This window comes from Macrobrachium nipponense, chromosome 7 (assembly GCF_015104395.2).
Source record: "Macrobrachium nipponense isolate FS-2020 chromosome 7, ASM1510439v2, whole genome shotgun sequence".
Taxonomy (NCBI): Eukaryota; Metazoa; Arthropoda; class Malacostraca; order Decapoda; family Palaemonidae; genus Macrobrachium; species Macrobrachium nipponense.
The window spans coordinates 117,112,160-117,136,818 of NC_061109.1; the positions used below are offsets into that span (position 1 = coordinate 117,112,160).

At 40.9% G+C, this 24,659-nt stretch overlaps 1 protein-coding gene across 1 annotated transcript; it reads right to left on the reverse strand.

The window, feature by feature from the left end:
• Positions 1-14,862: 14,862 nt before the first annotated feature.
• Positions 14,863-24,314, reverse strand: LOC135217685 (uncharacterized). The gene is made up of 3 exons (XM_064253653.1): positions 24,205-24,314; positions 23,130-23,964; positions 14,863-14,892 (listed from the first exon to the last, which is right to left on the reverse strand). Exons 1-3 carry the CDS (start codon positions 24,312-24,314, stop codon positions 14,863-14,865), a joined length of 975 nt encoding a protein of 324 aa, XP_064109723.1.
• Between the last annotated feature and the right edge of the window lie 345 nt (positions 24,315-24,659).

The following is a 24,659-nucleotide window of genomic DNA, read 5'->3' on the forward strand; positions in this document are numbered from 1 at the left end:
ATTATTGTGAGCAGAGTAGGGTCGATGTGCTAATGTAAATGTAAAAAAAAAATTTAATTATCTTACGTTGCTGTTCCATTTAGCTGAATTATTCCTAAATTAGTAATTTATGAATATTATAGTTCAGTTAAGATCAGCTGATTGTATAGACGTCTACATAACTATTACCTAATCTGAAGCAGGCTCTAAGCCTAAATCCTTTTCATACGATAACACCTCCTTGTCAAAGCAATTATCAGATAAATTCAGGTTATTCCCCCAACATTTCCGCACTACCCAGGTACAACCATATTAATATATATATATATATATATATATATATATATATATATATATATATATGTGTGTGTGTGTGTGTGTGTGTGTGTGTGTGTGTGTGTGTGTGTGTGTGTGTGTGTTCTGGGCGGAGTTTTTCTCTTTCCCAAGTTTTGTTGTAGGCGATCGCCTTTGAGGCATTCATTCTTTGATAGACTTTCTTGTTTTCTTACTTCTATTTTCAGCCTTCCATAAAAACACACATACAAAAACACACACATATATGTATATATTTATACACATATATTATATATTATATATAAATATATGCGTATATTTCTGTATATAAATGTATATATCTTATATCTCTGTACATCATCTATCGTATAAATCAGGTATCTATCTGTCAAACTGATTGTCTAATATATCTATCTGTCTATTATATACCTATCTATTTTTACTGTTACCGAGAGAGAGAGAGAGAGAGAGAGAGAGAGAGAGAGAGAGAGAGAGAGAGAGAGAGATTTGGTACTATAATGGGTATGAGGCAGATGATATGCATTTGATGAAGTCTGTCAGGATTAAGAGTTAGATTAATGGTGTGAAAATGATAATAATGAGTCTCCTCGGCTGATTGTCACTTTTATGAATGTGGTGAAGCGTATATTGGAATAAAATTGTTGAATTTTTCTAGAGAAAATTTTTCGAGAAAAATACGAGGGAGGTGAATATAATAAGCTGAAGAGAGGGCTCTGTCGGTGCAGGCTCCGAGATGAGAAAGGAAAAGTTGCGGATGACTAAATGAACCCGAGACCTGAAGGGCGCACGCACCTGTTGCAAACTGAGAAGGACGAACTACAGCTCCAAGTTCGAGAACTGCATGAGAAAGCTGGAAGCTGTTGAGAGAAAATGGCTCCCTCCAGTGTCAGCTGGACTTACCCTGGACATGAGGCTTGGTCAGCAGAATAATTTCCTGAAAGAGAAAGCCCGTCGACTGGAGGAGATGACGAAGTGGGCCAGTAGCCTGGACGAGAAGAAGAATGCTTTGGAGCAGGATCTGTGGAATCTGCAGGCGAAGAATGAGACTGCGACGGGACTTGGAGGACCTCCAGATGAGGAAGGATCACCTGGAAAAAGCCAACGACGGACAGGAAAACTCACTTGTTTGCCGAATGAACACTGATCTTATTTACTCAAAGGACTTCATTCTAATATGATAATTGCTTCCTCTGATGGCTTCAAGGCGATTTGAAGCATCTAGGAGATTATTCCTGGACACTTTGGAGTTCAGCGCATTTGCGAATGGCATCCCTCATCCTTCAAGGAGCCGGAGACTGAAGGATTCCAAAATGTCTTCAAGGAAAATCCAGGAGTTTTTAGATCATTTTAACATCGCCTTAACCATTACTTAGTTCTTTTACTGACACATAAGCAGTTTCTTGTTTATATATACACAAAGAAAAGAAACTGATTGTGAGTAAGAAAAAGAACTTAAGTAGTGGTTAGTGCTATGTTAAAATGACCTAGAATTTCGGGATTTTCCTTGAAGACATACTGGAATATTTCATTCTCCGGCTCCTGGAAGTACGAGAGAAATAGCACTCGCGCATGCGCCGAGCTCGAAAGTCTCCAGGAATAATCTCCAAGATGCTTCAGATCGTCTTGAAGCCGTGAGAGAGAGCAAGTGTCATATTTCAAAAGATGGGTAAGAGAAACCATACTCTTTTGATATGGACCAAGAGTCCTCAAGGCTACTTTGTCCCTCGAGGACACCCTTGAAGGGATGGGTCCGACCCAGAGGCTGCTTCCTCGGAGGAAGGCAGGTTTCCTGCCAGGCTGAGGAAGCAGGCCTGGAGAGGACCCAAACAACTTCAAGGATAAGGCCTAAAAGCCCCCAAGGCTAACCAGTCTCTTGAGGGCACCCTTGAAAGGAAGGGTCCAACCCAGAGGCTGCTTCCTCGGAGGAAGGCAGGTTTCCTGCCAGGCTGGGGAAGCGGGCCTGGAGAGGGCCCAAAAAACAAGGTTAAGGACTAAAAGCACCCAAGGCTAGACAGTCTCTTGAGGACACCTTGAATGGAAGGGTCCAACCCAGAGGCTGCTTCCTCGGAGGAAGGCAGGTTTCCTGCCAGGCTGGGGAAGCGGGCCTGGAGAGGACCCAAAAAACTTCAAGGATAAGGCCTAAAAGCCCCCAAGGCTAGCCAGTCTCTTGAGGGCACCCTTGAAGGGAAGGGTCCAACCCAGAGGCTGCTTCCTCGGAGGAAGGCAGGTTTCCTGCCAGGCTGGGGAAGCGGGCCTGGAGAGGACCCAAAAAACTTCAAGGATAAGGCCTAAAAGCCCCCAAGGCTAGCCAGTCTCTTGAGGGCATCTTGAAGGGAAGGGTCCAACCCAGAGGCTGCTTCCTCAGAGGAAGGCAGGTTTCCTGCCAGGCTGGGGAAGCGGGCCTGGAGAGGACCCAAAAAACTTCAAGGATAAGGCCTAAAAGCCCCCAAGGCTAGCCAGTCTCTTGAGGGCACCCTTGAAGGGAAGGGTCCAACCCAGAGGCTGCTTCCTTGGAGGAAGGCAGGTTTCCTGCCAGGCTGGGGAAGCGGGCCTGGAGAGGACCCAAAAAACTTCAAGGATAAGGCCTAAAAGCCCCCAAGGCTAGCCAGTCTCTTGAGGGCACCCTTGAAAGGAAGGGTCCAACCCAGAGGCTGCTTCCTCGGAGGAAGGCAGGTTTCCTGCCAGGCTGGGGAAGCGGGCCTGGAGAGGACCCAGAAAACTTCAAGGATAAGGCCTAAAAGCCCCCAAGGCTAGCCAGTCTCTTGAGGGCACCCTTGAAAGGAAGGAAGGGTCCAACCCAGAGGCCGCTTCCTCGGAGGAAGGCAGGTTTCCTGCCAGGCTGGGGAAGCGGGGGGCCTGGAGAGGACCCCAAAAAAAAAAAAAACTCAAGGATAGGCTAAAAGCCCCCCAAGGCTAGCTAGCCAGTCTCTTGAGGAACCCTTGAAAGGAAGGGGTCCAACCAGAGGCCGCTTCCTCGAGGAAGGCAGGTTTCCTGCCAGGCTGGGGAAGCGGGCCTGAGAGGACCAAAAAACTTCAAGGATAAGGCCTAAAAGCCCCCAAGGCCTAGCCAGTCTCTGAGCGGGAACCCTTGAAAGGAAGGGTCCCAACACCCAGAGGCTGCTTCCTCGGAGGAAGGCAGGTTTCCTGCCAGGCTGGGGAAGAGGGCGTGGAGAGGACCAAAAAACTTCAAGGATAAGGCCTAAAAGCCCCCCCAAGACTAGCCAGTCTCTTGAGGGCACCCTCGAAGGGAAGGGTCCAACCCAGAGGCTGCTTCCTCGGAGGAAGGCAGGTTTCCTGCCAGGCTTGGAAGCGGGCCTGGAGAAGACCCAAAAAACTTCAAGGAGGATAAGGCCTAAAAGCCCCCAAGGCTAGCCAGTTGTAGGTACATGAAAAAGACGCATTTCACATGTACCAGTATTATTATGTTATTATTATGTTCAAACATTATTTCACATGTTGCGCGCCATTAGAGTATCCCATGTTAAGTCCAGTAATATGATATGGCAACATTTAAGTATTGGCAACATTGTAATTATTGCTCTCTCGAGGCAGTCTCGTCTCGTCTGTCTGTTTGTTTTAGCTGGCTGCTGTTTGTTCCCCTGGATCTTGTATATATTTCTACAATAGACATTTAGAACCTACATTTAAGTTGTGTCCTTGCTCCTCCACTTAAGGTTAAGGAGTTTACCAACACATACATGGCGCAGTGAACTTTGGAAGTGTCGTATTGTTTGAAGTTTATCAAGACTTGGACATCGGGAACCGGACGGTCATCGCCATATTGGATGAACGTTCAATTCAAAAGTGCTTTCGTGTCCCTACTGATTTATTCTATGTCGTGTGCAGTGTAGTGCCTCAAGTACTCAGTGAAGTGTTGTGCAGTGCATTGTGCTTTTATAGTGCCTTTTTTGTGTGCTCAGTGATTTGTTATGTCATTTTATTGAGTACCCATTTATTCTGTTGTGGCTTTGCCGGAGCACCGACTGTCACACCCGCACTCATGCCATGTCACGGGATGACTGAGTCGACTTGGCAACGTCGCCTTGGATGTGAGCTGCCGTAGGCAGACACTATCGCTCATTAGTCCCCTCGTTGGCTGACGTATTTCTCGCACATACGCACACACTTACGCTTCAACGAATTTTATTTATTATTCTTGTATCAGATGTTTTGGAATAATTTTAATAATTTTGTTGAAACTTTATTCTTGCGCACTGCACATCGACAATAATGACGGACTCGAAAAGTACGCCTGCAGACCATTTAGAAGAGCCCACAGAACAGTGGCAATCCAGTAATGTGGGCGCCCACACTCTGAGTGTTGGGGGAGTGTTGGAGCATCCAGTCTCTCCCTCCCCACCACTCTTAAGCCCCCGCTACCAGCCCCCATCTACCTCTCAAAGCTACGTGGGACAGATTTCCTCGTTTTGATTAATTTTTTTGTTTTAGGGGAATCTCGCTTGTATGAGGATGAGAGAAGAAGAAGGGAAGATGAAACAAGAAGACAAGACAGACAACGTGAAGAAGAAAGAAGAAGGGAACAAGAAGCAATTCGCCTTAGAGAAGATGATCTTAGAAGAGAAGAGGAGAATGCAAGGTTTATGCCCTCATTCAAACTCTTGCCACCAATCATCCATTCTCATTCAGGTACCCTTACACCTGGCACAGAGGTGGTTTCGAACTCCAGTCAACCCTCTCTTCCACCACCACAGAAAGCAACCGCACAAACGCCACCCCCACTGAAGGCAGATGCAACATTCCAGATGTTCAGGAATGGAGACGTCGGTGGGATGACTATGCTGTCATGGTGGATCTTTCTAAGCTTCCACGGGAAAAGCAAATGATCCAGATGAGGATGTGTTTAACCCTGGAAACGCAGCGTGTTTTAGAACACACACTTCAAATATCTCCTCTACAGATAAGCCTGTAGATGAAGTCCTGGACGCCTTACAGTCACATATAAAGGGTTTAAGGAATGAAGTACTTCGCCGAAGAGAGTTACTTAGCTGCAAGCAATCGGAATGGAGAATCTTTCGCTGATTTCTATGTGAAACTTCGACGCCTTGCGGAAGAAGTTGATTTATGCCCAGGTACCGCCGTCGCATGTGAAGAGACCCAGCTGAAAATGATTATCTTGATGGGCATTCGAGACGCGGACTTGGTTCAGAAGTTGATCGCCTGGGATGCCAATTCTTCTTTGCAAGATTTCATCACCACCTGTCGGTCGTATGAGGCGGCTAAAACTGCAACTTCTGCCATACGTGCCCCACCCAATCAGCTGTGGTGCTGTTTCGGGCCTACAAGAGAAGCAAGAAGTCAAGCGGAAAGCATCACCTTCGCCGAAACCCTCGAACCCAGCAACTTGGTGCCAGTACTGTGCTCGTCAGCATGATCAAGACAAATGCCCTGCGGCCAACAGTACTTGTAAAAGCTGCGACCGCGTTGGCCATTGGTCCAGGACCATGAAGTGTCCTGCCAGCAAGGTCCAGTGCCGTCTGTGTCACCGCATTGGACACTTCGATAAGTGTTGTAGGGAGAATAAGAAGAATCTTCGTCAGGACAGATCTTCAAGCAACAGTGGTGCCTCTTCAGTCAACAAATCGCAAGATTCAAGGATCAGCTGTCGTCACCTAGGATCGCCTTGCACCATTTCCAAGACGCCCAAACCTATCTGTGTCCTCTTGTCGTTTGGCGATGTTAAGTCTCGCATTAAAATGTTACCAGACACAGGTGCCGATGTCACTGTAATTGGAAAGCAGCACCTTGGCACATTGGGTATCTCCAGGAGCTGTTTGCAGACGCCTCCGCAAAGTGCGACGTTCACCGCGGATGGATCTCCAATGTCACCTGCTCTGGGTATATTACAAGCTACCCTTACACTAGGCAAGCGATCCTGTCCTCGCCAGGATTCAAGTGCATGAAAATGTGGAATTTCCACTTTTATCCTATGGTCATTGTGAGGAACTGGCCATAATATCTCCTGATTTCCCTAAACCTATTTTAGAAGTCAAACACGTCAATAGAGTCAAGGAGCTACCCGTCTCAGCGACCACATCACCTTCAGCAGCAAAGGATACTTTCTTCAAGAGTTTCAAGATGTGTTGGTCTCGAAAGAAGAGTTGAAGACAGCTCCTCTCAAGCCTATGGCTGGTCCTCCCATGAGAATCCACCTTAAGGATGGTGCAGTGCCTTTTGCCATCCACACCCCAAGACAGATTCCATTCGCTTTAAGGACCAAGTCAAAGAAGAGCTTGACTCCATGGTGGCCAAGGGATAATCAAACCTGCTGGTGATGACCCATCAATTTGGTGCCACCCTCTCGTCGTCGTTCCCAAAAATGGGACAGGAGTACGAATCACTGTCGATCTGACCAAGTTGAAACAGCCAGGTTTCTCGTCCAGCCCATCCTTCACCCACACCCTACGCCGCTATTCGCAGTGTAGGCCCGAAGGCTCGTTATTTCACCACAGCTGATGCTCTCTATGGTTACTGGCAGATGGAACTGGCAGAAGAAGATCAGCATTTAACCACCTTTATTACGCCATATGGTCGGTTCATAAATTGCAGAGGACCGATGGGCTTCGCAGCTACTGGAGACGCTTCTGCCTGCGAGGTGATATGCCCTTCAAGGTGTCCAAAACTGTGTTAAGGTCATAGAGACCATTCTCCTCCACGACGAAGACTACGCTACACACCTTCATCGTATCCACGAAGTGCTCACCCGGTGCCGCAAGTTTGGGATCACAATCAACAAGGATAAATTTGTGGTCGCTGCACCCTCCGTGAATTTCTGTGGGTACAATCTCTCAGGAGACGGCATCTCAGCTAATAAGCAGAAAGTCAGTGCCATCAAGGATTTCCCAACCCTGCTAACCTGACAGACCTCAGATCGTTTATGGGATTGGTCAACCAGTTAGCGGAGTTCACGCCTGACATCTCCATTGCAGCCCAACCTTTACGTCCCCTGATGAGTCCCAAGAGAACATTTGTTTGGACCCCGACCATGATGAAGCATTTCAACGTGTCAAGTTAGCTCTCACCAGTCCACCAGTTCTCGCCCTCTTCGACCCAGACCTACCTGTTGTTCTTCAGACGGACACTTCACGCCTCCACGGCATTGGATATGCCCTCCTGCAGGACCATGGTAATGGACACCTGCGTCTAGTTCAGTGTGGTTCTCGGTTTCTCGCTGACGCAGACACACGATATGCCACCATCAAGCTTGAGATGCTAGCCGTTGTCTGGGCAATGTCGAAATGTAGGCTATATTTAGCAGGCCTACAGAATTTTACTCTGATGACGGATCACCGCCCCTCATAACCCTATTCTGAACAGTTATACGCTGGATGCCATCGAGAACTCTCGTCTCCAGCGCCGCAAGGAGAAAATCTTGCCCTACATCTTTACAGCTGTGTGGCGTGCGGGTAAGTTGCTGTGCATCCCAGATGCATTGTCTCGCGCCCCGGTCAGCCACCCCCACACAGGAGGACGAGATCTCGGGTGCTTCTTCCGCTGCTCATCTTCGAACTGTCATGGCTGTGAACGCCGTTACGCTTTCAGACGAGTCTCCAGCTCAGGATCCCAGACAGGATACTTCAGGATCTTCGTGACACAGCGAAAAGCAGATCCGCGTATACTCATCTACTCGATTGTGTCACATCAGGATTTCCTCGCAACAGATATGACCTTCACAATTCCTTACTTCCTTATTGGAAACTACGTGAAGATCTCTACACCGATGGTGACCTTGTCCTGTATGGAGCAAGGGTTGTAGTTCCTGCCGCTCTCCGTCGTCGCACCTTGTCCCACTTGCATGACAAGCCACAGAGGTGTGGAAGCAACCAAGCGCAGAGCAAGGCAGTCAGTTTTCTGGCCTGGCATTGACTCTGATATTGCCAACACAGTCAGAGCTTGTGAGGCATGTCAGACATTTGCAGCCATCTCAGCCGCAGGAACCTCTAATGAATGACGACAACCCGACAAGACCTTTCGAGTCCGTCTCAGCCGACTTCTTTGTTGTTGCAGGGAAGTCTTTCCTCGTCGTCGTCGATTGCCTGTCAGGATGGCCTGTTGTCGCACCCTGCCAAGGTGATACTACCGCTTCCAATACTATCAGGATCTTCTGCCGCTATTTCTGTGAAGTTGGTGTCCCCCTTCGCCTAAGGACAGATGGAGGCCCCCAATTCACCAGCGCAGACTTCAAGGATTTTATGAAGCGATGGGGAGTTCGACACATGGTAATCTCACCCCACTACCCACAATCAAATGGTCACGCTGAAGCCGCTGTGAAGTCGATCAAGCACCTCATCCTCAAAACAGCCCATCTGGCAACATTGATTGTGAAGCATTTGAACCGAGGCTTATTGGAGCTCAGAAATACTCCTAACTTTATGGACGCTCTCCGCTCAGATCCTGTATGGCTGTCCTCTCAGGTCATGTATCCCTGCCCACCCCTCAAGCATTCTCCAAGGAGTGGCAGGTCAAGACCGAAGATTGTGACCGCCGTGCTGCCGCTCGTTACATGCAGGTAAAGACCAAGTACGACAAGCATGCCCACCCACCCCTTACCCACGTTGAGTGTCGGACAGCAAGTTCGGATTCAAGACCCGACCTCTCATCGTTGGGACAAAGTTGGCACTGTCATGGGTCATGGAAGGTCAAGAGACTATCAAATTCGTCTCCCTAGTGGTCGTGTGTGGTGGCGTAATCGTCGTTTTCTTCGCCTGGTGCCGCCCACTAATAGTGACCCCTTTCTTCCTGTCCCTGTGGCCCCTAGCCAGGACCTAGAAAGAGAGTCCTTAGTCAGTATTCCTCCAGTAAACCCACGTCGTTCCCAAAGACTCATGGAAAAGGAGTCCGCTCGAGAATGCACTACGAGCGTGAGGGGGAGGGAGGTGTAGGTACATGAAAAAGACGCATTTCACATGTACCAGTATTATGTTATTATTATGTTCAAACATTATTTCACATGTTGCGTGCCATTAGAGTATCCCATGTTAAGTCCAGTAATATGATATGGCAACATTTAAGTATTGGCAACATTGTAATTATTGCTCTCGTGAGGCAGTCTCGTCTCGTCTGTCTATTTGTTTAGCTGCCTGCTGTTTGTCCCCTGGATCTTGTATATATTTCTACAATAGACATTTAGAACCTACATTTAAGTTGTGTCCTTGCCCCTCCACTTAAGGTTAAGGAGTTTACCAACACATACACCAGTCTCTTGAGGGAACCCTTGAAAGGAAGGGTCCAACCCAGAGGCTGCTTCCTCGGAGGAAGGCAGGTTTCCTGCCAGGCTGGGGAAGCGGGCGTGGAGAGGACCCAAAAAACTTCAAGGATAAGGCCTAAAAGCCCCCAAGGCTAGCCAGTCTCTTGAGGGAACCCTTGAAAGGAAGGGTCCAACCCAGAGGCTGCTTCCTCGGAGGAAGAGGTTTCCTCCCAGGCCAGGCTGGGGAAGCGGGCCTTGGGGTGGAGAGGACCCAAAAACTTCAAGGATAAGGCCTAAAAGCCCCCAAGGCTAGCCCAGTCTCTTGAGGGCAACCCTTGAAGGGAAGGGTCCAACCCAGAGGCTGCTTCCCCTGAGGAAGGCAGGTATCCAGCCAGGCTGGGGAGGCGGGCCTGGAGAGGGCCCAAAAAACTTCAAGGATGAGTTCCACAAGGCTCACCTCTCTCTTGAGGGCACCCTTGAAGGGAATGATCCGACCCAGAGGCTGCTTCCCTGGAGGATGGCAGGTATCTTGCCAGGCTGCTGTGGACGTGGGCCTGGAGAGGGCCCGAAAACCTCAAGGATGAGGCTCAAAAGCCTCCAAGGCTCGGCAGCCTCTCATGGAGGGCCTTGAATGGAAGGGACTGACCCAGAGGCTGCTTCCTCGGAGGAAGGCGGGTGTCCTGACAGGCTGCTGGGGGAAAGGGCCTGAAAAACTTCAAGGATGAAGCCCAAAAGCCCCCAAGGCTCTCCAGTCTGTTGAGGGCAGCTTTGAAGGGAAAGGTCTTACCCAGAGGCTGCTTCCTCTGAGGAAGGCTGGTATCCTGCCAGGCTGGGGGAGCAGGCTTAGCAGAGGGCCCAAAAAACCTCAAGAATGAGGCCCAAAAACCCCTACAGCTCTTCAGTCTCTTGGGGGTACCCTTGAGTGGAAGGATCCGACCTAGAGGGTGCTTATTCGAAGGAAGGTAGTTATCCTTCCAGGCTGGAGAAGCAGGCTTCGGAGAGGGCCTGAAAAATTCCAAGGATGAAGCTCAAAACAGCCTAAGGCTGGCCAGTTGTACCTTACAAAACCTGCACGTCTTATCTCTTATCTTGCACGTTTTCTTGGCTTCATAGTAATTAAGTCCAAACCTGTGCACCATTTAGCCATCACTTCCTAGACCTTCCTTTCCTGATTACCCTTTGTGCTGGTGAATTATACATTCTGTTCACTACTGAGCTCATCTTTCATTACGGTAAACATTTAACCACCTCTGCTATGCAAACATTTCATATCAACGGCTTAAAAATTATTTCCTTTCATTCACAATCATTATCCAAACTTCACTTCCACAGAGGAGAGTTGGTCCAACAATCCACTCACACATTTGTTAAGCCCAAGTCTCTTTCCAATCTTTTCCACACAGTTTGCTACTTTTCTTGCTTCATCTATTTTGACAAACTTATTCTCTCATCCTTTAATTATACTAACCTCAAGATACTTATAAAAATCATCTACTGCCATCCTTTCACTCACCCTTATTATTAATCATTACCCATCTTCCTGGTTTCCATTATCATCACAACATTTTCAAACTGTCACTAATTTCTGGAGTTTCTCATCGCTACTCCCGGTGAGCACTGTATTATCTGCTATCCCATATTAGTTCTATTTCTGCAAGCATCAGCCATTACACACACCATTCATGACTTATTTGCCACCGTTTGTGTAAATCGTCCCCATCACTTCATCCACAAAGAAAGTGCACATCCGTGGAGACAAAACACTCTTATTTTAGAAAAGCTTTAACACCAAACCAAATCGGCCTCCCATCTACTTATTCAAACATATTTTGCTTCTATCATAAAACCTTCAATTGCTCTCAGAAATTAATACATATTACATCCTCAACACATTCCACATTGCCTTAATAACTTTTATCATTATCTTTACCTAGGCCTATTTATGATACAAAAAAAAGTTTCCTTACTGTTCTCAAACCCCTTTCCAGTGCTCCTATGCCCACACACTACGAGCCCTATGACCCAAACTTGAAATTATACATATGCCATATATATACACATCATACATATATGTGTGTATATATACACACACATCTTATATACAAGTATATGTATAATATATATATGTATGTATATGTTTGTTTATGTGTGTGCGCATGTGGAACACATGATCTAGTGGTTATGATTGTCACTTCACTAGACAGACGATCAGATTTCAAATCTCTTGAAATATGGGGAAATATGCCGGTGTAAAGAAAGTCATAAGGTTAGCAGCATCATTTCAAAATATAAGTCTCACCTTCAAAGATAAAAGTGTACACAAAAACACACTCACACTCATACAAACACACATATACATGTATACAAATACATATGTTCGTGTGAAGAAAAAAAAAATGAACAAAGCATTCCGCAGCTGAATTGCCTTTCTAATGTAAAAATAAAAGTTGCACTCATTCCTAAACAAGCAACCCATAGACTCAGACCGCACCAAGCCAGAGTGGCACTTTTACAAGCCCATTCTGTCGCTGTTAGAGAGCCCACCCACTGTCATTCATAAGTCCTGGTTATGATCCTGACCACATGGTCAGTATGTAGGTCTCGGCATACAAATGACTACCGTTATGGAACGTGTGTACACTCTTCAAATATGAGATGAAAGACACCGACTTTTCCCAACTTTCTGGGGGACCATCAGCACGACTGTGCAACATACTTACCCTGACCACATGGCCAGTATGTAGGTCTATGCATACAATGACTACCGTTATGGAACGTATGTACACTCGTTCAAATATGAGATGAAAGACACCGACCTTTCCCAATTCTCTGGGGGACCATCAGCACGACTGAAAACGGAACTATGATCTTGACACATCTGGCCATTATGTAGGTCTATGCATACAAATGACTACCGTTATGGAACGTATGTACACTCTTCAAATATGATATGAAAGACACCGACCTTTCCCAATTCTCTTGGGGACCATCAGCACGACTGCAACATACTGATCTTGACCACATGGCCATTATGTAGGTCTATGCATACAAATGACTACCGTTATGGAACGTGAGTGTACACGTTCAAATATGAGATGAAAGACACAGACTTTTCCCAACTCTCTGGGGGACCATGAGCACGGCTGTGCAACATACTGATCACATACTTCGTGATAAAAAAAACGTTATCGTGTTTTACATCAGTAATAAAACTAGCAGCTTATCAAGCAATACTATGGGAAAATTGCCTTATTCTATTGCTTTATTTCAAGCGTTCCGTCGACTAGAAAATAAAAGCCTCAAAAGAGAACTCTTTCAGATATTTTACTACAACTACTACAACTTACTACTGTTCCTGTTGCTGTTACAGCTGTTACTTTATTACAAAAGAGCACTACAACAAATTAAGACTGAAGATGGAAGCATCAATGAATTATGATAACTCCTCGGTTATATATGATAATCTGTGCCACTGATAAAATAAACCAAATAAAAAAATAAATAAATAGAACCGTTGGGATACAGCCAAAGCGTCAGGCCTAAAGTAATCCTAATGATGTTAGATGATGAGCCCTTGAAACAAAAATCATATGAGCCTGTCAGCCAGACAGGAGAGAGAGAGAGAGAGAGAGAAGAGATATGGGGGGGGCGGGGGGTTGGCAATATATGAAGGTAAGGTGATCTTCATAGGGGTTGCTCTAATCAGGGATGTCCTGTCCATCTTCGCAGGAATGGATGAGGATGAGGGAACGATGGTGCCGGCTCATCTGATTTTTTTCCCATTATTTTCTTCGGCTTTATGTCTTTAATTAGCTTATACTAACATTTACTTCATCGGGCCTTTTCCATTATTTATGGATGCATTTTAAAACTATTGCCTCTGATTTTTGAAGAAAGTGCACTCATCCAATTTTTTCCCATTATTTTCTCAATCTTTCTGTCTTTAATTAGCTTATACTTAAATCTAATCAATCCGTTCTTTAAGGATATTACTTTAAAAGTGTTGCATTTTATCTTTAAAGAAAGTGCACTCATCCAATTTTCCCCATCATTTTCTTCGGCTTTATATCTTTGATTAGCTTATATTAACATTTAATTAATCCATTCTTTGCTATTATTTAAGGACATTATTTTAAAACCGTTGCATTTGATTTCTAGAGAAAGAGCATTCATCCTATTTTTTCCATTATTTTCTTCGAATTTATGTCTTCAATTAACTTAAATGAACATCTAATTCATTAAGGCTTTGCTATTACTTATGGATGTATTTTAAGTGTTGCACATGATTTTTAAAGAACGCGAATTGATGAAAAAAATGCCCTTTAAAATCGCGCTGATCAGGAAATTACAAGTTGGTTAACAATCGGTTCTTATCGTGTCGTTCACATTGCGCATGAAATATTATACGCAACTATTTTCGCTTAGAATCGATATTTACGTTGTATTTCCTTTCAGTAAATAACTACACTAAAATAAAACGAGTAATTTTTCAGAACAACATACACATTCTAGATTTTTACAGTCTACTGAAATTCGATAGTAATGCAACGAGAAAAGTTATTTTTCTGACCATCTAAATTGAAAATATCGGATTCGGTCTGACAGAGCGACCTTGGGGAATTTGAACCAGGCTTTCAGCTGTACTTTCCAGGATTCTCTTTTGGAAAATCTATGTCATAAGATTGTTTAGTTGATGAACAGGGATTTCCAAGTTGTATAGAGGAACACCTCGCAACGCGTCCATCGAAAAATATCAACTTTGACCTTGAAGACTTGAAGAAGACAGTAAAACAAATCTGAAAATATATCCTGTTGGGATGCTCTTGAAATAAATACTTATACTTTTCGCGAATCCAATGGATGAATGTAGATTTCTGAATAATGATGAATAATTATTCACACAGGTTCAGCTACTTGCATAATCCTCATTGTTCGAAATAAAATGCCACATAATTAGTACTGCAATCAAATATGAGGATTATGTACCTGCCGAGCGTACCAGTGATTTACTAGTAGATGAGTAACGGAATTAGCTGGAAACTGTAAAAGGAAAGACAGGATATTAACAAAACACGTCATAAAGATCCTAGCATTGGAAATCAATAGAAAATATAAGCCATGATGAAAGCAACATTCAATAACTGATATATAAACAAGTAAAATACGGTATGAGAAAGAGTGTAAACACACACGTATTTATTTGGATATAGGCCATTCCCTCAACACGGAGTGGTTTCAGAAAAATAGCAACAGTAAAACTTCTCAACATCTGCTGAATTACGAACTTTCATAGATGGCTCTTCGGCAACGTGTCGAATCCCTTTACGCATACTGCGCCATTCACTTCTATCTTGCACACATTCCTAAGCTTCCTCGATACTAATGTCTTTCCTCTGAAGAATTGTTTCACATAATTTACACAAGTCTTTTAGTGTCTTCCTCATCTCCCTCTCACTCACGCTCTTGAATCATACACTCTTCACCAATCCGTCATCGGCCATCATTTCAACATGATCGAACAATCCAAAAACAGAGTGCACTATCTTTCCACTTACGTTAACCGTTTCACCGTTTTTTCGTGTCTCCGCGCGTCTTAGCTATTCAATTCTACTTACAAAACATATACTTCAAACATTCTTCATCTCAACACCTTCAACCTTTTTTTTTATCACTGGCAATTAACATCCACAATTTATTCCCATAAAGGAGAGTTGGCTTAATAATTCCATCATACTTTCCAACCTTGTATTCCATTACCTTTCTCGCTCCACCTCTCCTACAGTTTACTTCTTAATTTTCATACAAATCAATTGTTTCCATTCTTCAAACATCATATACTATATATACATATATTGATATACATATTATCTTGGTAGTCTACTGCTGTTTTTAAACCAGGCAACAATTACCGCAGAGGACGAAGTCCTTATTAATTATAATCCCCTTGTATGTAAGCCATTGCCAAAGTAAGGGAAATTGAATATCACAAAATATTTGTGGTGTAATATTTGTGAACACACACACACACACACACATATATATATATATATATATATGAATATATATATATATTATATATATCTATATATATATATGTATATAGTATATATATATATATATTATATATATATATATTATATATATATTCTATATATATATATATATATATATAATATATATATATATATATATATATATATATATATATATATATATACATATATATATATAGATATATAATGTACGTAGATGTATGTACGTACAAGGAATGAGAAAAACAAACAACATATATCAGTTCATTAGAAGGTAAATGCGCGCTACAAATTCCGGTATTTTAATGTTTTAGCCCATTTATTCAGATGAAAGAATTTTAATAACATTTCTGGTGATTCCAGCATTTTTTATGAACTGTTTATATAACTGACTGCGCCACAAAAGGATGACGTAATTTGATAAATAAAATGTTGAAAATTACTGCAATCATGGCGTTTTCTCATTGGATATAGAACGGCGGGTTGGTTTGTTTTACCACTAAACACAAGACTCGCTTGCCTAACTGACCAGTAGATTATGTTTACCAGCATTCCATTGGGATGAGTTTCAATTAAAAGAATTTAGGTAATAAAACTTCTTCAGAGGCACATGCTAGAAACGTGTTCAACTCTTGCATCTGCAAATTTAATCACCAACGAATATTAAAATAAATACACTATATTATATTATAAATAATTGTTCTGTACTTTTCAACATACACATTATTTATTTTTTTACATTTTCATTCTAATTAATGAATCATAAATATCCTATCCTCCTAAAATTCCTGTATCTTTAACTCAACGCGAAACACCCTTTTCAGATCTTTTCAGGCTTTTCCATAGGGCTTGCCTAACCCTCTAACAAGGACAACAACAATGTAGTCTGTAGGCTTACTCCCAGAGTAAGCGATAAAAGTGCTTTATAAGAAGAGATATGTGACCCCAGCAACACCAGAATTAGTTAACCTTATAAGGCTCTATAGCTTTGTGTTCAAGAACGTTTGTGCTGAAAAAATTCATACCATTTCCGCATCTTTTACTGCATTCCATATACAATGTTCGTTTTCAAACTGGGGATACATTCACTTCTTACAGGACCACTATGGTCGGAGCCATTACAATGTTTTACACCGAAGTTTATTAGTATTCATTTAAAAGAGGCGAACTTCTCACAGACCTACCAATCATTCGTTGTAAGTTTAAAGTTTGCTCAACTCATAACCAAACGAAGTCTGGCTACTGAATTGAATCCATCTGCTCTTTCGTTTGTGTGTCTGGATTTTCTATTATTTTCTCCCTTGACGATCATGCATCCCTTGCCCACTTAAGCGAATTATAGCTCTTGCACGATAACTTTAATCCAGGTATCGATTACCTGCCATTCAAGTTACGCGTAAGTCGGCTGCGAGTTAATTATTTCAATAAATGCAATAATTCACAGATCAATATGTACCTATTATGAATGGAGAGAGACGACTCATTCACGTATAAAGATGACAAACTAAAGATATCTGGATGCAGGTGTGTGTTTCATCTCCTTTTATTAGCGTGCTCTCATTTGGCGAAAGCGTGACAAAGGAAAATGGGGAAGTTAATAACAGAAGCCCAGGATAGCAATTGGCAAAAAACATTTGAATAATGAAATAGATGATAAGAAGGAAGATACGTATTTCTGTTTTAAATGCGCTCGAATGTGCTGAAAGTTGCGCTAAATAAACATTCTATTCTCTCAATTGAAAACAGAATACACTGCGTAAAAATGAAATGCGCTCTAATTACGTTACACCGATAAGTGCTCTAATTATCATGTTAATATAGATTTCGAAAACCTAAGCGGAGCAACATATACTGAGTGGTCCAAATAAAAGATTAACAATGAATAATGATAAATTATGAGAGCAGCTGTTTATAATTCTTCATAAAATTAAGAGGGGTCGTTATTATTCGTTTTATGGAACGGAAAATGTCGAGTCAAAGGCGTATGATGTTTGGGTGAAAATCAGTTCATCTTCCTGTCAAGTTAACTTTTCATTACCAAAAGGGGAAGACGTATCATCTCTCTCCATTCAAAAATTTCTAGTAACTTACCTTAATGGACTTAAATGATTATTATCCTTACCAAATTAGTTTTTAGAAATTTCCATTCACTGAAAATTTCTTGGCGAACAAAGTAAAAAGTTACAGACTAATAAGTTAGCCATTCTATTATATCACATATGAGACGGATCTTTCCCCATCACAGAAAATATTTTTATCATCTAGAAATAAATTTTTAATTCATCAGCAAATATGAAGGTACTGTACCTGGTTTATCGTAAACAACTAACACATTAGGAAAGCTTCTTCAATATTCACTCATGGCTAATCGAGGGTGACTTCAGTAACATTAAAGAAGCACTTTACAGACGTTGGAAGTCAAACCTTCCTTTAATCTTGAGAAGAAGAAGGGATTATCTTTTAAAATAGTGTTACTTTTTCACAGAAAACACCAACCGATTTCTTAATACTGAGAATTTTGTAACTTATCGAGACTACCGATATGCCCTTAAGTAAAAATACCTTTCTTGTTCAAGATCTACTGTAAAGATAGTTTAATATGTCAACATATGAAACTCTCATTAAAAATAATCTTAAAAAAAAAAAAACTTTAAATCAATACGGGGAATATATTTCAGAATGGAATTAAGAATGAAATGAAAAAAAGGCAAATGAATTATATTGAAATATCCCGAAGTTCATGAGCTTATATGATATCCAAAGGACAGGTGCATAAAAACACTACCATCCGTGCAAAAAGCACCGTAAGCTTCTAATCTTCTTTGTCTCAAAAAAAAAAAAAAAAAAAATAATAAATAAATAAAGAAAAATAAAATAAAACACACACACACACATGAAATAATAGAGGAGAATAAAAAAAAGGAAGGTAAAGCATAATCTTCAGATCAAATGGAAGACCGTCTGAGGCTGATTTCCAGATAAGGTGGGTCGAGGGAACCAGCCTTATTAGAAATGCTCTGAAAGGGGTTTCCCGGCCTCTAATCACCAAGGGTGAGGTAAGGTACTTGGAGGGCTTTTGCACGAGTGGCCTAGCTAAACACCTCTCTCTCTCTCTCTCTCTCTTTCTCTCTCTCTCTCCGTCGTTCTAATTGAAAAGGCGTAATAACAGGATCAACAGGCGAGCCACTGCGGCGGTAGTGTAAGGAATGAAGATTATATGAGTGAAGCTGCTTTTTTTTCTTCCTCATAGTTTCTGCGTATAATTATCTTAATAACCGAATGTGATTGAAGGTTACGGACACGAAACAGTTTACATGGCGGGTGTAGTCTGGGTAATCTCTGGCAGCTTAAAAACGAAAATCAGGACATGCAACATCAATATTATGCAATTTATATATTCTTGTTATTATTATCGTAACAACGGTATGTACAAAGAAGTCGCTAATGTTGGAGTTGGAAGGGCACCTCATTTGAAGAAAACAGAATCATGGTGCAAGGACTGGAGAAAGAAGTTGGAGGAATTCCTGTCACAATAAATCACTTAAATAGCAAGTATTCCCTACTATTTGAGTCGTAAACATTATTACAAGCGTCTTCACTAATCGATGGCCTATGGCTAAGTGTACAGCCATTGCAACTGTATACATTATATACTTAAGTAAGACATTAAACGCTCTCCGACCACTGACAGAAACGGCAGCAAACCATAAACAAACAATGTAGTGAAATTACATTCATAACAACGGTAAGCCTAATCATAATTTGGGGTGTAATGCAACACCTCCAAATAATACAGCACTAACAAACATATAAATGGGTTTGCCGACTAGTCACTAAACATCAAAGGTTCTCGTCCGTTCCTCTGAATAGACGTTTACGTAAATCCGACCACAATAACTCGTGTCCCTCGATAAAGTAAAGGTGAACTGACCAACCAACCCCACTAAGGCCGAGGGGATAAATAACCCACCGACAGGCAGGGAATATCAGTTAAGCACATGAGTGAAGAGAGGCGCTGATTTTCATCGCCTGTCTAATCAGGCCCGTGAAAAAAATGTAACCATAAACTTAAACTTTCTAGTCATACCCTTTCCGCATTGTATAGTGTACTAATGAACACCATTAACCGTGGTTGGGTTGGGGAAAATGACAATATCTGTTATTTTAACATAAAGAACTCAAACCAACTATTAAGACCATACATATTTGACCTTTTGACGGTCTAAATTATATTGAATTGTCCGAACATCTGTAAAACAATAATAACTAGAAAACTGTTACTCATAAGCTCTGAGAGAAACAAGTAAACCATCCATTTGCAGGTTTTTTTTTTTTTTTTTTTTTTTAGCTGATAGGTAAGATGGGTGAAAGAAGAGTGAGGGTAGTTAGCTAGCTAACCTTGGTAGGGAATAATTTAGAAAGTTAAGTATTAGTTAGAGTAAGGTAAAGTGTGGTTTATCCACGATTATATTTGGGTAAGGGTACAATTTTCTAGCTAATATTAACACAATACAATAATGATTATACATTATCTGACATGGTGAATAGTACAGATTACATATTTTGAATTTTATTACATAATATAATCATATTTAATAAAGTTCCAATTTTCTAACTCTAAACTTAATTTTAATTATCATAATGATTTTGCATGATATCTACATATTAAATTCTACAAATTACTTTTTCCCAAGACATTTCTTAATTAATAGTATAATGGTCGAGGTTCATCGCGATGAATATATGAAGATACTCTTCTCCACCATCTGTGGTCTGTGTTGTTTGGGTCAAGGTTTCTCTCTTCTGCTTCTGATTCTTCTACTAATTCACTATTGTATTGAACTAGTTTACTCCATATATTGGTTGCCAGTCTGTATAATCTCTGATTAATTGGTTCTACTTTGTATTTTTTATGTATTTGTTCTATATTCAGATCGTCATCTTCTTGATTGTTTCTCACTGCAGACCTTAGAATCTTATTTTGGAATTTTTGTAACGCACTTATATTGGAAGTCGATGCTAAGCACGTGGGTATTGGTGGATATTCCATTATTGGTCTGATTAGGCTTTTGTAGAAATGGATTTTGATAGATGTGTTCATATTCCTAAACCTTTTCAGCTTTGTATTTTGTGTTCTTGCTATCCTTAGCCTTTCTCTCACATGTCTTGATATTCCCCTTTGTCCGAATTGCATTCCTTGTATTCTTATACTTTTAGTAAAATTCATCGGTTGTTGGTCTAACAATATTTGTGCAGGTTTGTATGCAGATACCGATACTAGTTGGAATTTGGATTTATTTGTCTTTATCTTCCACTTCTTTTCAAAATGATTTATTCTTTCAATTTGGTTCATTGTTTTTTGTGCTAATTGTCTTTTCAAATTTGGGTCCCTTCTCCTAGTACGTTTTTCTGGGTGTATGACTATTTGAGTTATATCATCTGCAAAGCAGACATCAGTACAGTACTCTGGTGGTGGAGTCATATCTGATGTATATAATATGAATAATGTTGGACTGAGTACAGATCCTTGTGGGACTCCACTTAGTAACGGGAATGGATTCCCTATGTAATTTAGTGACTTGATTGCTGCTGTTCGATCTTTGATGAAGTTGCATAGTATTTTCTCAAAAATGCCTGGAAGGTTGAGATGTAATATTTTGTATTGAAGTCCTTGTATCCATACTTTGTCAAATGCCTTTGTTATATCTCTACATACTAGGTCGCATAGGTATCTACTTCTTTGTGACAGTGCAATGCTCTCATATATTGTTGCTATTGCAATCTGGGTTCCTCTTCCTTTTCTAAATCCATATTGACTTTTATTGTGTAGCTGATTACCTTCTAGGAACAACACTAGTCTGTTGTTTATTATTTTTTCAAATATTTTGCCAGGTATTTCTAGTAGTGATATTGGTCTAAAATTCTCTACCTGGCACGTATCTTTTCCTGGTTTGGGTATCAAAATCATTATTGCATTCTTGAATATAATTGGAAAATATCCCACTGAGAGAGCTAAATTGTATATTTCTCTCAATTTTTCAAGTGCAACATCTGGTAAATTTTGAATTATGACCTTGTTAATTCCACTTCTTCCTGGTGCCTTGTGTTTAAAATTTTTAATTATTATTTTGATTTCCCATAATTCTATTTTCCTTGTTAGAGGGCAGTCTTCATTGAGTCTGTTTATGTCGGCTGCATGATGCGGATTCGTTCTGTGTCTATGTTGTTCAATGAATTCATTGACTATTGTCTCATGTTGGTTGTCGAAATTTTGGTTATCCTCCTGCGTCATCTGAAATATTTCCTGCCAGTAGGTCTTGTGCAGTACTTCTTTCTCTTGGTCATCATATATTTTCTCATTCCTATGCTTTATGTATGGTGATGTATTAGTTTTGCTTCCCATCAGTCTTGCAACGGAGTTCCAGAAATGTTTTAGGTTATTGTACTGTATTCGTGTATTTTTTATTAAGTCTTCCCAATTTTGATGATATAATCTTGAGCTTTCTTGTATTAACTGTTCTTGTAATGATATATATCTTCTCATCAATGTGTTGTTCCAACCTGTTATAAGTACTGTGTTTTGGATGTTATTGTAGTGCCATTGTATCAATTTTAACTTTTCACTACTAATAGGGTGTGGAAGTGTTGTGTATTTAGTTATGGGTATATGATTTTTTATAGCTTCCTTTATATTTATATACCATTCTTCAAGTTCTTCGTCAACTATTTCTTTTGTTATTTCTATTTCATTTGAATTTTTTGTTGGTTGTCTACTAATTTTTCCTTTATTTCATTTTTGAAGCCTTCCCAGCTTGCTCTTTTTATATTTGGTATTTCTAAGGTTGGAATCATTATTGGATTTGTTGACAATGTGATTACCATTGGTATATGATCGGAGGAGGTTGCTGGCCCTCTTGTAATGGCAATATTGAGGTGAATTTTGTTATTTCCTAATATTATGTCTGGCTTTCCTTTTCTGTTATTTGCTACAAAAGTATCAAAATCAGGTCCTAAGTGTATGATATACTTTTTATTTATTAATCTGACAATTTCTTTACCTGTGTAATTAGATTGCCTGTATCCAAATAGTTGGTGTCTGGCATTTAAATCTGCAATGAGATAGGTAGGTTCCTTCCTGTTCATTAACTTCATTACATCTGGAAGCGTGAAATAATGTCTTCTTGGCGGCTTGTAAGCTGTAGCGATCACTATTGGTCCTTTGTTAGTTTGAATTTGGACTGCTAAAAAGTCGTCTTGGAAATCGTCTATTATCTTATGTCTAATATTATTCCTGATTGCTATTGCTATTCCTGCAAAGGGTTCATCAGCAAAGTTTTGCGTATATGTATTATATCCAAACATTTTCATAGTTTCATTTCGTTTCATACCATGCTCATTGATTAATATTATGTCGGGGTCTTCTTCTCTATATATATTGTATAATTCAAATTTCTTTGTTTTCCAAGATTTCACGTTGTGTTGAATTATTTTAATTCTTCGCAGAGTTGAGTCCATTTGAGTTACATTGGTCTAATAATTGTTTTTTTTTTTTTTTTTTTTTTTTTTTCATTTTTCCGTTTTCTGGTATTCTTGGATACTGGCGTAATATTTTTTGATGCTGAAGTTGATCCCTGTGGATTTTGTAAAATGGGAGAACTGGAGAAATCCGAGAAGCTTAGTAGTGAGGCTTGTATTTCTTCTGTTAATTGATGCTGCGTTTCTTGTAGATTACTTATGCGTCCTGAGGGAAGGATTGGTGAGTTCGAGTCCAAATTGGGCTCATTCCCGGGTATAAAGTCTTCATCTGATGAGGAGTCGTCTTCTGAGCTCTCTGCTGTGTTTTCTTCATATTGTGTGCAGTCTTGCATATCCTGTGGTATATCCTGAGTTGCTTGTAAATCTTCTGCTTTGTTTGTACGGTTTTCTTGTCTTTTGTTCCTTTTCATGGTGCTTGCTATCATGTTTACTGTTTCTTCAGAGAAGTGTATTGTGGGTAAATTGTTATCTGCTAATATGTTGTTTATTACTGAGGGGTAGAATCCTTCTTGGCGCAGCCCCAGTTTTATTGCTAAATTTGTTGTAATCGTGATTCTGGTCTCTTCTTGTATTCTACTTATATTATTCTGGATGTTATTTGCATTAGCCTGGCAATTTCCCGTATTGGAGGCTGTAACTTTGGCGTAACTTGTACCGTTGTTTGTAGTGGATGTTGCATATCTGTTTGCTTTGATCTCTTGAATTTTTCTTTTTATTAGGGCCTTTCTTACTGGGCATTTCGCTGCTAAAGTTCTATGTTGTTGATTGCAGTTAACACATTTTTTTGTATTTTCTTTACATTCTCTGTATGTATGATCATGTGATGAACATTCAGAGCATATTTTGTAGTTTTTATCTTTAGGGCATTCCTTGTACAGATGCTCATAAGAGTAACATCTGTAGCAAAATGACAAATTTACAAATATATCCTCTTCAATGTGTTGACTTGGAATGTATTGGTAGGCTATAAATAATCCTCTTTCCATGGCTCTCTTTGCCATCTTCGGTGTTTCAAACTTTATTTTCATGACGTGGGAATTGTTTTGGATTTTTATCACCTCATCCACTGCGGCCCATTCGTTTTTCCTATCAGTGCTGTCTTTCAGGTCGTTTTCTCCGTATTCTGAAAAACCTCACGGGCTACTTCCCTCGGATACTAGGCAGTCATGAGAACACGTCTTGCCTCTGCGGGTGCTGGAGGCAGACTCGCATTTGCAGATATCTCCCGGCAAAACGGACGATACCATGCCGGCAATCGTCATCTATGTACAGCTCAACTCAAACAACGCGCTGAACAACTTCAAAACGACCACATGGAGTACTGTAGGCAGTATACCATCCACTGTTATCAACCAAAGGTACTCGATGAGAACTACCCCAAAAATACGAAAACTAAAATGCCCATTTATCTCTGGCCCAACAAAATGTCAACTGTATTCGGTAAAGGAATACTGAACTATAGCTCTGCAAAGTATGAAAAAACTAACACAAACTCTTTACGTTTGACTCTTATTTGGTTCAATTCATATAATTACTAAGGATTAAATTCTTTTTAAGAACACTTATCCCAAGCCTGATGTCTATATAACAGA